Here is a 14,492-nt window from a genome sequence, read left to right as displayed (position 1 = left end):
TACTAACAGCATCAGAAACTTTACAACCAAAAAACAATACAAAAACTGAACATCTATGAGACACAGAATGACCCGGTGCAGTAGTGATTAGAGTCTGTCGGAGAGAAAGCTAGAGTTGATAAGATACTGAGATGACCTGCCATTTTGTGCAAAAAACGAGGCAGAATATCAGACGTGTTCTCTAAAAACGAGGCAAAATCGACAATCATAGAGCCGAATCTCTGAAAACGAGAAAAAAAAAAGACTCATGAGGAATGGGAGAAGAGCTTGTCTTCTTGTAAAAAAAAAGGAAAGACAGGAAGTCGTATTACTGTGTTTGGTTTTGGTCCCCTGTGTACAAAACGAAAAGATACATATTTATTTACATATAAATGGAATACAAAAGAAAGAACTGACTTGCCAAGGCACCTTGAAATGCTTTACATAAAGGAATCCTCATCAATTTGATTTACATTTACCAAAAATAGAAATGATCAGGCCATGCTTGTTTGCTTTCTGTTGCTCAGTCAAGTTTTTTAAACTCCCTGTGGAGTTCGGTTTTGGGGGGCAAGAAACAAACATCGATGAAGCTTTTTCATTCATCCATCCGTCTTTTCTGTCTTCAGGCGAGAAGCTGTTTGGCCTGCAGCTCCATTTCTGCGGCCCTCTTCAGCGCCACGTCAACCAGCAACTGGAAGCCGCTGAAGTCCTGGGTGAGGTCGGGCGGGGTGGGCGGCGGGGTGTTGAACAGGCCGCTCTGGGGGCTGACGTTACCCTCTCCGCGACACCCGAACAGGCTGGCTGCGTCTGTGAGTGGCAGCTCCGTGGCCCCCTCCACGCCGAGGAGCGTCGACGTGCCGATGCCTTGCGTGGCTGTGGTGATGGTGGTGTGGCAGATGACAGAGGGTCTGGGTAAGACAGGTCCGGGTGAGGGGGGTGTTTTGGGGGACAGGGCCTTTTTGGGGTAACCGTTAGAGGTGGGTGTGTTGCTGGTCGGGTGAGGTGAGCCGGGTTCGTAGCTGCTGCGGTCCTCTCCGTTTGCGAGCAGGCCGTGTTTAGGAGACTGGGAATTGTCGCTGAGCATCTCGCCGCCCTTGCTGCCCCGTCGCGAGATGGTGAACTGGTTAGGGTCCTTGCCGTCTTTCCGGAGCATCTCGGGAAGGAGTCGCCGCCGGGCGTTTATAAACCAGTTGCACACCTGTGGAGAGAAGAACAGATTATGATATATATTGTAATGCCAACATACTTACAATAATAAATGGGGATACAATAATATATCGATATCACAAGACAATTTTTCTGCACCATATTGTGTCATAAATTTAGATACTGTTATCAATATTTTTTATTTACTTCTATAATATATATCATGTCCCACAATCCAATAATGAATAAGCAGGTAATCTAAATAAGCTAAACAAGCTGCATTTTTTTTGGGAAATATTTGTTTTGAACAGTAAAACAGAAAATAAAAATAAATGTTTTAATTATATTATATTTTTGCATTTAAAAATTAAAAAATGACTATTAACTTAAATTACTAACATTATCCCCCGGTTTCACAGACAAGGCTTAAGCCTAGTCCCAGACTAAAGTGTAAATCGGAGCTGTTTTAACTGAAATAAACTTGCACTGACTGATCTTAAAATATATCAGTGCCTTTGTTTTGTATCAAGATGTACACCAGTAATGTTTTTTCTAAAGCATGTTTGTAAAAAATTACGTTAATTTCCTAATTGAACAATGGCCTTATCCTGGCTTAGTCTAAGCCCTGTCTGTGGAACCGGGCCTAAATTAAATAAGTAAAAATTTAAGACATTTTATTTGAAATACATTTTTTATAACTATTTCCACCTGTCATTCTTCCAAAGTTCAAAGCCTGCAGTCCTTTTATTTTGTTTATTTTGCAGTGTTGTATCACTTTAAAATGGAAATTCATTATGCTGTATTGAGTTAACATGTGACGGTTCTCTGACTCTATTTTTGTTTTTCCTCTTTTAAAAAAGCTGAGCTGGCAGTTGAAATCAGGAAGCTCTCAGCGGTGAGGATTTCTCTCAATCACCTAAGTAACAGTTCACCTTTATCCCTCAGATTGTGCTCTTTGTTAGGCCTCAATCATGCTAATAGCGCTGTATCTTTCACGGCTCTGGTCTGGTCTCACCTGAGGGGGTGTTGAGATCTACTCTAATGCAAATCCAACATTTCAGGCTACAAAAAACATGTGAATGCTTGACTCCAGTGTGGATCTCCACAAAAAGACCGATTACTACCGTGAGGTAACAGCCAACTGTTAACACCTTTAGTTTATATCAACAATTGAACTCTGTTGGCCTTTTTAGTCAATGCAGATTGCGCACCACAGACAACTGATAATTTACATTAAATTTTAAGTAAAATTTTGCACAGATCTCAAATCTGAAAATAAACTCATCATTACTCATCTAGGACCATCAAATAATTACATAATTAAAAATTATTTATACATTATATATATGTGCAATTCATTCTTAATGTTGATTTTTTTATTATTATTTATTTCATTTTATATTATATTATTGTATTGTCTATTTTGATATTGCAAGTACTTTTATACACTCAGGCAATACTGTAAATGTTAACAATCCCATTTATATTTTCAGCCTGGTATATTTAACCCTTGTGCGCTCCTCATTTGGGAGTCACACTCATGGTCTTCGCGGTCAAAAGTGACCGGACACCTGAAATGTAACTTTTGTTTCTTCAGTAAAATCAATCTGATTTTTGTTCAATAATATTTTTTCTTTTGTATTTTTAGAGAATTTTATGGTACCAATTAATATTTATGCAATAATTATGATACATTTTTCCCATTGATAATAGTAAAAAAAAAAAATGAATGCAGTATTTCAGATTAAAATAGAGACTAGGCCTTTAAAATCCAATTTTTGAAGGCAGAATAGTACCTCCTGGTCAGAGCAAAAAAACAAAAAGAGAAAAACCTGTAATTTCATAACCACTAGATTCCTATACAGGACTCCATAGAGAGGCTTGTGAATTCCCTAGTTGTTTTTATACATAATTGTTTACTTTTATTATGTTGTGGGTGTGAATGTATATTAAGGCATTCTCAAAGACTACTTTTTGTCAAGGTTTATATTTTTTGTTGTTTTAAATGTTGATTTGAAGTGTAGGTTTTGCATTATTATTACTACATTCAAACCTGAACACACAAAGCATTTTGTTTCACAAAACATTACAATTCTATAAAAATGTAACACAAATTAACAGGAATGCTTTATCAGAGCTTAATCTTTCTGGGTCTGATCTGATTTTAACCTCTTAATTCAGTCTTCTGACACATTTTGGCTATATGGTTATAGCCATACCAGTTAATTTGAGTATGTATAATTCTGTATGTGTGTGTCTGTGAGTATGTGTAAGTAAGTGTGTGTGAGTGGATGTATCTGTTTTACACACTTGATGATTTAGAGTGTAACCCCTTCCTTGCTGTCCCCCTTTTTACTGCATTGTAGTTGAATTATTGATTTTATTTTACATAGTTGCAGTGTTACAGTCACACCAGTTCATAGGTGTGTGTGTGTGTGTGTGTGTCCGCCTGCGCGTGTTGGTGTGTTGATTTTGCAGTCTAGATGTTTTCGAGTTTCACCCCTTCATTGCTGTGCAATTTTTTCTGCATTGTGGGGGATTTGTAGATTGTACACACAAAAATTTTCTGTATTTTCGATTTTTTCCCATTTCCCATTAATTTCCTATGGTCGGTCATTTCTGACCGAAGACCATGACTGTGACTATTTTGTTTATGACCACTTAGCTTTTTAGAATCATGCCCTCAATTTTTTTTTGTGTTCACATACCAAGTGCCATAAAATCACCAAGTTTCGTACCATTCAGGTGAAGCTACGATTTTTTAAAATTCTAAATATAAAATTCTCCGGTCAGAAGTGACCGAAGACCACACAAGGGTTAAACTTAGTACACCTGCTACAAAATAAGCAAAGCTGTTTTGCTTTTTACAATTCTATTCTGGCCTACTTTCCCAATAAACACACTTGTCACTATGCCATAATAAAATAATAACATAAGTTCTAACTTTTCTTTCTCAGTATCTCAAAAGCCTGTTTTCAAGATTCAGTCCTCAGTATGGTAATGTTCCTGTATTGTCTTCCAACGAGTCTCTTCAGAAGAGAAGCCTCTTTGGCTCTCTGGGTAATGGGGCTGTATTGTGTATCCAACGGTCCGCCTGAGCCTGGTAGTCTTCACTATGTTAATGTGTGTGTATTGTGTCTCACTATTGTTAGTGAGACAGCTGGCTGAGCACAGGGGAAATTCCTGGCCCAGTGTCTGAGCAAGTCTCTCTCTCTCTCTCTCTCAATGTGGCCACATCTCAGATGATTTAAAACAGTTATTCACTCATCTGTCCACAGGAATTCTCTCCATTGACTGCATTCACAGGAAGTGTTGTTTACATGACGCTAAAACTCAGCGGGGAACAGAATGTGTGATCTTAAACGCAGTAGTGCTAGCGAAAAGAGCTGACTCTTTCTTTCTTCTGACACTTTTTTTGGCTAGCTGCTAGTTATGACATTGAACCTTTCGGTTTCCTACACACGTCAGTTGAACTAGACATCGATGACAGCTAACTGCTCTCCTGTGAAGCATATAAATAGCTTACTGATCAACAAAACAGAAAACTGAAAAATTCCCCTTCGCATTCTTGACGGAAACAAGCAGTCGTGAGAAACTTCAGACCTTCTATGAAGCATAACTTCAGAAACTGCTTTGGGTCATTCAAACATCTTTTTATTCAAGGCTCCCAAACCTTTTGGCCAATGATTTCCCATGACTTTCAATCAATTTTTTTATATTTTAATCTATTTTTTATATATAGTATTTTAGATATAGCATTCACCAATGCAATTTCTAGACATTAAAATACTTCAGAGCAAAGTAAAACCAGATAAATCTTCACTAGAGATTTTTATTTACTTATTTAGTTTATTTGTTTGTAACTGAAATAAAAGCTTAAAATTAAATAAATAAATTAGATTAAAAACTTCAACCTCCAAAAAATGTTTTGGCAACTGAATTAAGTTTAAGGCTCTAAAATTACTCAAATGGAAATAAAAAAGTAATTTTAAGATAAATAAAACTGTTAAAACTGTAAAAATGTAAAAAAAAAAGTGAATTCAAAACATAAATAAATGCTATAAGAGTATATAAATAATACTAAAATAACACTGCCTGAATGTTTTAACATTCCCTGATATTCCAAGTTGTCCATAATCATGGGAACTTTGTTTATTCTGATAAGCTGCATGACATGCAGTTGTTCTTTTGTTTGTTTGGGTTTCTTTCTTTAGGACTGTACTAGGCCATGTACACACACTTTCTGAAAATGTTCTGTACCTGTAGTGTGGAGAGATGGGTCTGCTTGGACAGCAGGGCTTTTTCCTGCTCTGATGGATAGGCATTGTAGCGGTGTTGGTAGAGCCAGTCCCGGAGTATCTGTACTGACTCTTTGGGCAAGTTTCCTCTCCTCTTCCTCTTCCCTGACACTCCTCCATTTGAAGAGAGGTCAAGAGGCACATCTAAACTGTCCTCGTCCTCTGTCTCACTTCCAGACATCGCCAACACACCTGTAGTCATGAGACGTGAAATATTGCCACTATGAACTATGAATTTCACAACATTATTCTTTCCTTATGTGCATATGTGTGTATGAAAAGGCTTTGAGAACCAGAAAAAGTATGAAGTTAGGTTTATGTATTAGCAATGTGTTTGTAACCGTCAATAAGTGTGTTTCAGGGAATGAGTAAACTGGGAATCAGTGTGTACCCATATGTGTGAAGGAGGACAAAAGACACCCAGTCAAATATCAACCCCCCAACCCCTGCCGAGGACCCTGCTCCTCCCCCTATCCTACACACACACATCCTACACGTCTCTCCCTCCAAAATGCCAACCGCTGAACACTACACAACAGCGCCTGGCCGTCTGTATGCATGTATAAGCGTGCGTCTGAGAGAGAGAGAGAGAGAGAGAGAGAGAGAGAGTGTGTGTGTGTGTGGCAGCTGATGTGTCACATCCCTGCTGTCAAGCAAAGCCATGTGATTCATGGTTGGAGCGGAGGCGTCACAAAGAGTCTAAACTGTGTCAATGTTTCATGGAGCCTTTGTAAATTTGTAGATACTGCAAAACTCACTTAAAAGGCCAGTTTACCTATTTTCACACTCTCAAACCTGCATGACTTTTTTTCTATGAAGCACAAAAGGTGATGTTAGGCAGAATGACAGTATCATTAACTATTCACTTTAATAATATGAAAAAGGTGAATCATGACTGAGTATGTAACTTCTGCCTACCATCTCTTTTTGTGGAGGACAGAAAGTCATGCAGGTTTGGAATAACATGAAGCTGAGTAAATAATGTTTTGATTTTGGGCGAACTATCTCTTTAAATGCTGATCTGACATCTTTTCCTGCCTATAATTCTGACCTGAATATTATTACCACTTGTTCCTACGTAGCATAAACCGGTTTAATTTGTCAATAACACGTTTCACTCAGACTGCTGAGGGGGACTTTTAGTTCACGAGCACTCTGTAAGTGAAACAAAACTTTCCCCAACTTAAGCTTCAGCGTGGGACACTTCACGGTATGAAAACGAAACAAGTGAAATCACCTACATATCTATCTTTAAGGCTGTGTGAGAAAACGACTGGACTTGTGAAGAGGAGTAATGGAAGAGTAATTTTGTCCTCGGCCTACATGAGGAGGAGGAGGAGGAGGGGGAGGGGAACCTGTTGCAAATCTCAAGAACGAACAAAAGAATGTCGCTTGTGGGACATTTCAAACTCAGTTTTTTCGACTTTTCACAAGATGGAAACTTATGAAATCACGCCAGGTGACAGATAAAAGGCTGACACGACTCTCTACACGGTTAGACGCCATAAAATATGAGAACCATTAACTTAATAACAGAGAATAACTCGGGCTCTATTGTGTGCTGTGAGAAACACGAGGTCGAAGGGAATGTGAAAGCGTCGCCGCGAGGAAGCAGCGCGAAATACACAAACTTCACAAAAGGAGGTCAGGAATTATTGTTGCACATTTTAGACCGCAACACAATGTTCAAATGCGGTGGAAGCAAAAAAGATTAGTCGTCAAATAATAAAAAAAAATGACACTTGGAAAGTTCCCCGCATATTCCCAACAAAAATTGAGTCAGTGTTATGAGAAACTCTTGAACATTTTTTTCCAAGCCAAAGGCGTTCAACTATTACACGAAGGCATTTTATACCTACTGCACACCAAACCTTAGAAGACTTAGGCTACATTTGAGAGCATTTGAAGTTATAGTTGTAGACTGGTTCGTGAAACAACACTTTAAAACATCTCAACTAAATACGACTATTACATAAGCATGTTTGTACAAAATCAAAGCTTTTATGGTGTGAATAAAAAACACGCGTGTTAATAACGCGAAACGGCTCGTTGTGACAGCCCGCCAGCACATGGTGAGAAAAAGGCTGTTTTGTCTGCAGCGGAAAACAATAGCAGTATGCCAGTCATTTTCTGTTCAACCATCATCGACAAGTTCCATCCAGTCGTTACAATCACCGATAAAAATATGACATATATCGCCGCTATCACCCATATCGAGAAGATACATACCCTTTTTGGTCTTCATGTCCGTCAAAATTCCCCTTTTCACGTAGGCAACAACGAGGTCGATTCTTCCTCGCTTTAATCACACACAACTGTATTATTCCAGATTGTTGCAAAGTATCGAGCGAAATATTTCTTTTTGTCGAGGAATAGCCGCGGAGCGCGTTTTTCATTTGTCGGAGACGCAACACATTGTCGGGTACCTGGGACAGGCAGCGCGTCTCATTCAGTGTGTTTGATGTGGAAACTGGGTGACAGCTATCTTTGACAGCTGCGTGACTCAACGCGGTTAGAACCTCCCCCTCCGAGGGCAAGAGGGAAAAATCTGACATCAGACATACAAAACGGATAAAAAGAGACAGAAAAGGGGCTTTTTGACAAACCGATCCGAATCTTAAACGTATGTAGAGAAAGATCCAGCGCGCGGAATGTGTTTGTGGAGACGTGTTTTGGACGTAGAATTGGATCTAGTTCCTGCACATTTCCCTTTAATGACTGCGGCAGAGAGACAGGAAGCTGGTTTATTATGAATGTAGGTTAACATTACCAAGAGGCAGACACATGGCAGGGATATATTTGGGACTGCGTTCATCAGCATACTTCTTTTTGGCGCCCTACTCCAAAACAACATTTTTAATGGCGTTGTTTTTCTTTCATTGAGATGTTTGGATGTTACTTGTTTATGTCTAACTGTTACTGCAGGATAGTGTTGATGTGTTATCAGGTGCAATGCGTCATTTATTTCAGGTAACAGATGTCCATGATGCTGTTGCAAACCTGAAAGCCAGTAGGGATTGAATTCGAATGTAATCATTTTGATTCCCATTCTTCTTAACGATTACTGGGTTAATGATTCTTTTCGAGCGTTTGGAGAATATTTGGAAATAAATGCTGGTCTTATTAGTCTTAAATGATGACATAATTTCAAATTTAACAGAACAACAACACATATAAAAAAACAGTTTACCACATTTTTTGCAAAAAATACCCCATAACATAAGTTTTTTTTTTTTTTTTCGTTTTTATGTTACTAAAGAAATAATAATTCACTGTCATATGTGTGAGTCAGATTTATTCAATAAAGTATTTTGATTCATTATAAAGAGTCAGTCATTTGATTAATTTGACCAGGAACGTTGAATCTTTGGGAATCACTAAAAAGAGCCGACTCATGAGTCATTGGTTCGAAAACCTGTCTACTCTGGTGGCGCTATACATGTTTTTGATTCGTTCAAAAGAACCGACTCAAAAGAGTCATTTGTCCGGGATTCGGGACAACACTGGCGGTTTAGATTTAATAGCGATGCTGCACTGCTGATTAGTAGTGGGGAAAAAAAACACCGTCATAAAGTGTTGCGTTCCGAGTGTTATAGAATCTCTAAATAAATCGAACGCCATTAACACGTTTACAAAATGGAAGCGGTTCTGAATAAGTAGTTCTCGGTTCCACTCCATTTGTAAACCGTGCGTGATGCTTCCTGTTGGCGCAGCCCTGCGTGATACCCAGTTGACCGTTGGGATTAAATGGCTGTAAAGCAAGAAACGCTTGTTTCTTCAGCTGTCCTGGTGACGCGTCCCTAATTCAAATCAAAGCAGTCTCAGAATTCTTAACGCTGATTATCTCTCGCGCGTATGGAGTACTATTTATCTGTTGTTGTTCCAGTTAAACCATAAACCAAAACAGTTAAGAATTTTGTGTCAGATCGTGTTCACATGCACATGTTAGTGTATCCATGAGGCTACCCACGTTAGCCTATTAGATATGTGTCAAAACATATATGATTCAGACACAGACCTTTAAAACCAAACGTGATCTGCTTGTCAAAACACGGAAACACATGGTGGTAAAGGCTTTAGAAAACTGGATTTGGAGTGTGCATGCGTCATTCGTCTGGCTGGCCTTAATTCTCAATTTACTGCTGATGATAAGAGCACAGGTTATTCGGACTACACACGCGTAAACAATAGCCCATGTCTACAACAATCGGATATAACAAAAAATCTTAACATCGCATCGTCCTTATTAAAGGAAATAATAAAAATTCGGCGAGGTAATGTCTTTATGTTGATTGGCTCTGCAATGGATGTGAGAAAACGTGATTCACGATTTCTCATAAACCTGAGACAGCTCACTTTAGATTGTGTAACACTTATCGCAGTCAAAAAGGCGTGTCGCTGTTATCCGATTCCGAACCCGATAAACAGAGACCAATCGCTCCCCCTGGTGTTACATCGCGCAGCTGCAGACGTTTTACACAAAGGCGTCGTTGAAGCATTTGGCTGCCACCCATTGGTAAAAAGTCGTGTCTTCATTTTATTCAGATAAAATAGAAATTCGATATATTTTGATTTCAGTTGAAATAAAGAATTCAAAAGAAAGAAAGAAAAAAACGAAATATGTAACCCCTGTTATTTTCTTTACTTACACTCTATGCATTAGGCTATATAAAACAGGCAGTGTATATAGTGATCTATTTTAGAAGATGTAGGACATGAGATATTTTCCCTTTCAATAAAACAAGCATAAAGAGCCATATCCACTTCCAGTTTAGTTTATGGAAACATGTGTCAGTACAGTGAAACAGAACACAGTGGAACTATGTATGAGATTTATGTGGAAGCTATATAAAACTCATGTCGTTTCAACTGACCTTCAATTTAATCGTGATCTGCCCAGTGACATCATTTCCTCTGTATGTAATCATCTTTAGATAGACATACAGAGATAGATAGATAGATATATAGATAGATTGATTGATTGATTGATAGATTTATTGATTGATTGATAGATAGATAGATGAACCACTAAGGAACTATGAAATGACTAACTCACAGAACAGGTGAAGTAAAGGGGTGCTGAGACTCTCCTTGCAGAATATGATGTCACGAGGGATGAGGTCATGAGTCAGAATGTTCAGGAACTCTGGGATCAGTGGATTAGGTGTGTGTAGCAAAACACAATTCTGAAACTCCTAGTGTCAAATGGGAGTTATAACCATATAAGGGAAAACAAAAGGAGACTACAACGAGCAAATTATTTGCGTGTCTTCTATGAAAAAAGAAACTTATTGGATTGAAGCTTTGGATTGATGTCGCGTCGATCTGACGTACATTTCCTAGAAAAGTCTTTAATGTGCTTAAGGCGATTTATAGCCAACTCTTCTTGATAAAGTAGGACCAATGAAGTTTTGTGTGAGGCGGGACTTCCTCGCTGTTGAGAAGCAGTGTGGTCCGCAGAGCTGTATGGGAACCCGCGGCCTCTTGGCAAACTGCACGCATTCCAATCTGGCGACGCCGCCCTGACGCGCGCTAGCGTAAACACGGACAGAAACGAGAGAAACGCCGAGAGTCCCAGTGACACATCACATCTTTCGCATTCCCGCGAGCTGCGGGTCGTCTCCTCGGCTCGGGCGGTGTGTCAGAGACCGGGGGGTCCGGTTACCAGTGCTCGGGCTAAAATTAGGGTTGCTTTGGGGCTGACGCAAGAAAACTCTGTAGCAGCGGGGAACGAGGATCCATGGAAACGCGCCCTACACATTCATTGCTATTGATGACGGAGAGTATTTTTGGACTGTGTTGTGATCATTTGGTAACAACGAGGCCTAAGGCGTATTGTATAAAGGGAGGACGTTGAAAATGCACTTGTACAGCAGCGCGTTAACACACTACCCCGGCTCCTCTCGAAAAGTTTCCGCAACTCTCACCAGTGTCGCCAATAACGTAACAGCTACAAGTTCCAGCTCTTTGGAGGTGGTCGGAAACGCCGTTAACGGAAGCGCCACAGAAGCACACACGGAATATTTGTCCCGAAGGGAACAGACTGACGGGAACATGCCTGCTTTTTCATGTTATGAGGCCACCTCGATGAGGCCGGTTTTCTACACTTCTACCGCGGAGATTATCATCACGCGACCGGATGGTGTGGAGAGATCTGTGCCCGTTAACATCGTGAAGGAGTCGCGCACAAACCGTAGACCTCTGGAGACGCACTACAACCGAGTTTCTTACGCAGTCAACGGAGATGATCATCACCACTCTGATTCTGTCTTAGATTTAGATCCCAGAAGAGACGTTTTGGGGGATGACAACGATGAGATAAGTGAGAAAAATTCAATTCACTGCGATAGGTTTTTTGAAAATGACAGTTACAGAGTTTGTGAGAGGAGACTTGAGCCATGTTTGCAAAGTGATGCCACACCCTCCAGAATTTTTGGAACTGTACAAAACCCCTCATCTGATTCATATGAAGGTCTTAAAGATACAGAAAGGCAGGAAAGTGTTGAAGATGATAATCCAGTCTTTGAGCTGCACATCCTTCAGGAGCCCACTGCGACACCCAACAAAAGCAATGTTGATAACAAGGTTACCCGTTACCTGGCCGAAGTGGAGAAACAGAACAAATACCTCCACGAAAGGCAGAAATACCGCTTTCACATCATCCCAGATGGGAACTGCCTGTACCGGGCCGTTTCCAAGGCGGCTTATGGAGACCAGTCAATGCACAAGGAGCTGAGAGAGCAAACCATGCACCACATCGCCGACCACCTGGAGGAGTTCAACCCCATAATTGAAGGCGACGTTGGGAAGTTTCTGATCAATGCGGCGCAGGACGGCGCATGGGCTGGCTATCCGGAGCTGTTGGCCATGAGTCAGATGCTGAATGTGAATATCTACTTGACCACTGGGGGTAGCGTAGAAAGCCCAACGGTATCAACCATGGTGCACTACCTGGGTGAAGAGGACTTGTCTAAACCGGCTATATGGTTGAGCTGGCTCAGTAACGGTCATTATGATGTGCTGCTGGACAGCAGCCAGCCAAACCCGGAGTATGATGACTGGTGCCGTCACACCCAGGTACAGCGTAAAAGGGACGAGGAGTTGGCCAAGTCCATGGCGGCATCCCTTTCCAAAATGTACATTGAGCAGAACGGCCTGCACTGAAACCGACAGACTCAATCAGAGAATGTACCTGGGAACACTGTAACTCATTCTAATGTTTCCAAATGGATTGCACTTTGATTCCTCAAGCGATTAAATATTGCCTTAATTTATTACATTTCTATCTTTGTGTGTCTTCATTTTTCCATAAATGTGTTGAAGTGCAGTGCACAAGATGATTTGTGGTGCGATATGTAAAATAAAGACTGTTTGGATCGGAGCGAATGTTTCTTAGCTTTGTCTACAGAATTGTAAGTCTTGTATGTATATTTTTTTCCTATATAGTTTTGTAATCTGTTGTGCAGGACTGTTCATCCACCTGAATGGAATGTCGCACTTAAATATTTCCAGCAGTTCTTGTTAATGTTTATGTGTGAATGTGTTTTCTTTTTAGTCCATTACCTGCACTGTTGTGTTATATACTAAACTGATGGTTCTTTCATGTTCAAGTGCCTGAAATCTATTTTGCAAATATGTATTTTTGAATAAATTCTTTTGAAGCAGTTTTATTTAGAATTTTTATATTTTCTGTTTTAGTTTTGGTTAAGTTTTAGTAATTTTGTTTTGTGTTTTTGTTGTTTTTAATTCTTCAATTTTAAACTAAATATTGTTGTTCTAAACCTGTATGACTAGAGTTGGGGTACTTGGACTCGGACTTGGACTGCAATTATGAATGAACTCGGACACACTCCGGACTCAACTTGGATTCGACAAGGTGGACTCGGACCCAACACTATGTATGACTTTAATTCTTCTGTGGAACACAAAATAAGATATTTGGAAGTACATTTCTGTCTATACCAGGGGTTCTCAACTCTGTGCCTGTCCTGCAGAGTTTAGCTCCAACCCTAATCATACACAGCTGCCTGTAGCTTTCTAGTGATCCTGAAGACCTTGATGAGCTTGTTAAGGTGTGTTCATTAGGGTTGGAACTGAACTCTGCAGGATCTTGCGGGTCAGAGTTGATAACCCCTTATCTATACAATGAAAGTCGGGTTCCAGTGTTGTTTTGGACCTCTTTGACCATAATATGTGGACCAAAACAACAACACATTTTTCAAAATATCTTCTATTGTGTTACACAGAAAAATTTCATACAGGGTTTTAACATGAGGGTGAGTAAATGATAGATTTTTTTTATTAACCTTTAATAACATCATAATGATATGAACAAGTTGTATCCCAATATATACTGGAGAGTTTTTTAGCAACAAGGTGAAGGTTGGACATCTGGTTGTAACATCTGTAAAAGACTTAAAAAAAAAATGTCTTTATTCCCAGAACACAGCTTTTACATGAATGTTAACCTTTACAGACGCGGGACCCAGATTGTGGAAAAAAAATGACATAAACGTGTAGGAATGAGGAGAAAGTGATCTCATGTCAGTCTTACTTCTGAGCGTATGTTCTCATAGACTACTCTGAAGACTGACCTCAGTGTGGTTATCTCTATTTAAAGTGGCTCCTCTAAGGGGGAGATGGGGGTATTCGAAGTTCTTTCCTTGAATAGAAGGAACACTCTTTACTGTTGTATATGGGTATTACAACAGTTGAAGCTTAGCTATTCATATGACTTTTTGGCAGTAGGCAACAACAAAGAGGCACTATTATAAAATTGAGTTCACATCATAATGTTGCCTTCATGTGGCCTGCACTTCATAAAATAACTGGTCAAGCCCAAATATTAAAGTACAGTAACTCTTTAGTACATTTAGTTATTTAGAACAAGATGGCCTCTGTGTTTTGTGGTATGTGCAATAATCTGTAAATACCTAACCATGTTTTTTATATCTAGATTCCTTTTTTTAATTAATAGGAAATGGTAAGCGGGCAGCTTCACTATTGATCCAAAGGGGCAAAGTATTATTTATTTTAAGAGTTTCACCTGTTTTCCTTCTTTCTTTTTCT

The 14,492-nt window shown here is 39.7% G+C and overlaps 2 protein-coding genes across 2 annotated transcripts; one reads left to right on the top strand and one right to left on the bottom strand.

Moving 5' to 3' along the window:
- Positions 1 to 46: 46 nt before the first annotated feature.
- Positions 47 to 8,109, bottom strand: LOC107722028 (homeobox protein TGIF1-like). The gene is made up of 3 exons (XM_016530255.1): positions 7,653 to 8,109; positions 5,386 to 5,615; positions 47 to 1,177 (listed from the first exon to the last, which is right to left on the bottom strand). Exons 1-3 carry the CDS (start codon positions 7,666 to 7,668, stop codon positions 602 to 604), a joined length of 822 nt encoding a protein of 273 aa, XP_016385741.1. The 5' UTR covers positions 7,669 to 8,109; the 3' UTR covers positions 47 to 601.
- Positions 8,110 to 10,723: 2,614 nt separating this feature from the next.
- Positions 10,724 to 13,084, top strand: LOC107722035 (OTU domain-containing protein 1-like). Its single transcript, XM_016530264.1, has one exon. The coding sequence runs from the start codon at positions 11,283 to 11,285 to the stop codon at positions 12,585 to 12,587; it is 1,305 nt and encodes a 434-aa protein (XP_016385750.1). The 5' UTR covers positions 10,724 to 11,282; the 3' UTR covers positions 12,588 to 13,084.
- The last annotated feature ends 1,408 nt before the right edge of the window (positions 13,085 to 14,492 follow it).

The sequence above is a fragment of the Sinocyclocheilus rhinocerous genome, unplaced genomic scaffold (assembly GCF_001515625.1).
Source record: "Sinocyclocheilus rhinocerous isolate Xijiao unplaced genomic scaffold, SAMN03320098_v1.1 scaffold754, whole genome shotgun sequence".
Taxonomy (NCBI): domain Eukaryota; kingdom Metazoa; phylum Chordata; class Actinopteri; order Cypriniformes; family Cyprinidae; genus Sinocyclocheilus; species Sinocyclocheilus rhinocerous.
Note: the sequence above shows the minus strand (reverse complement) of the source record. Positions and strands in the feature narration are given on the sequence as shown.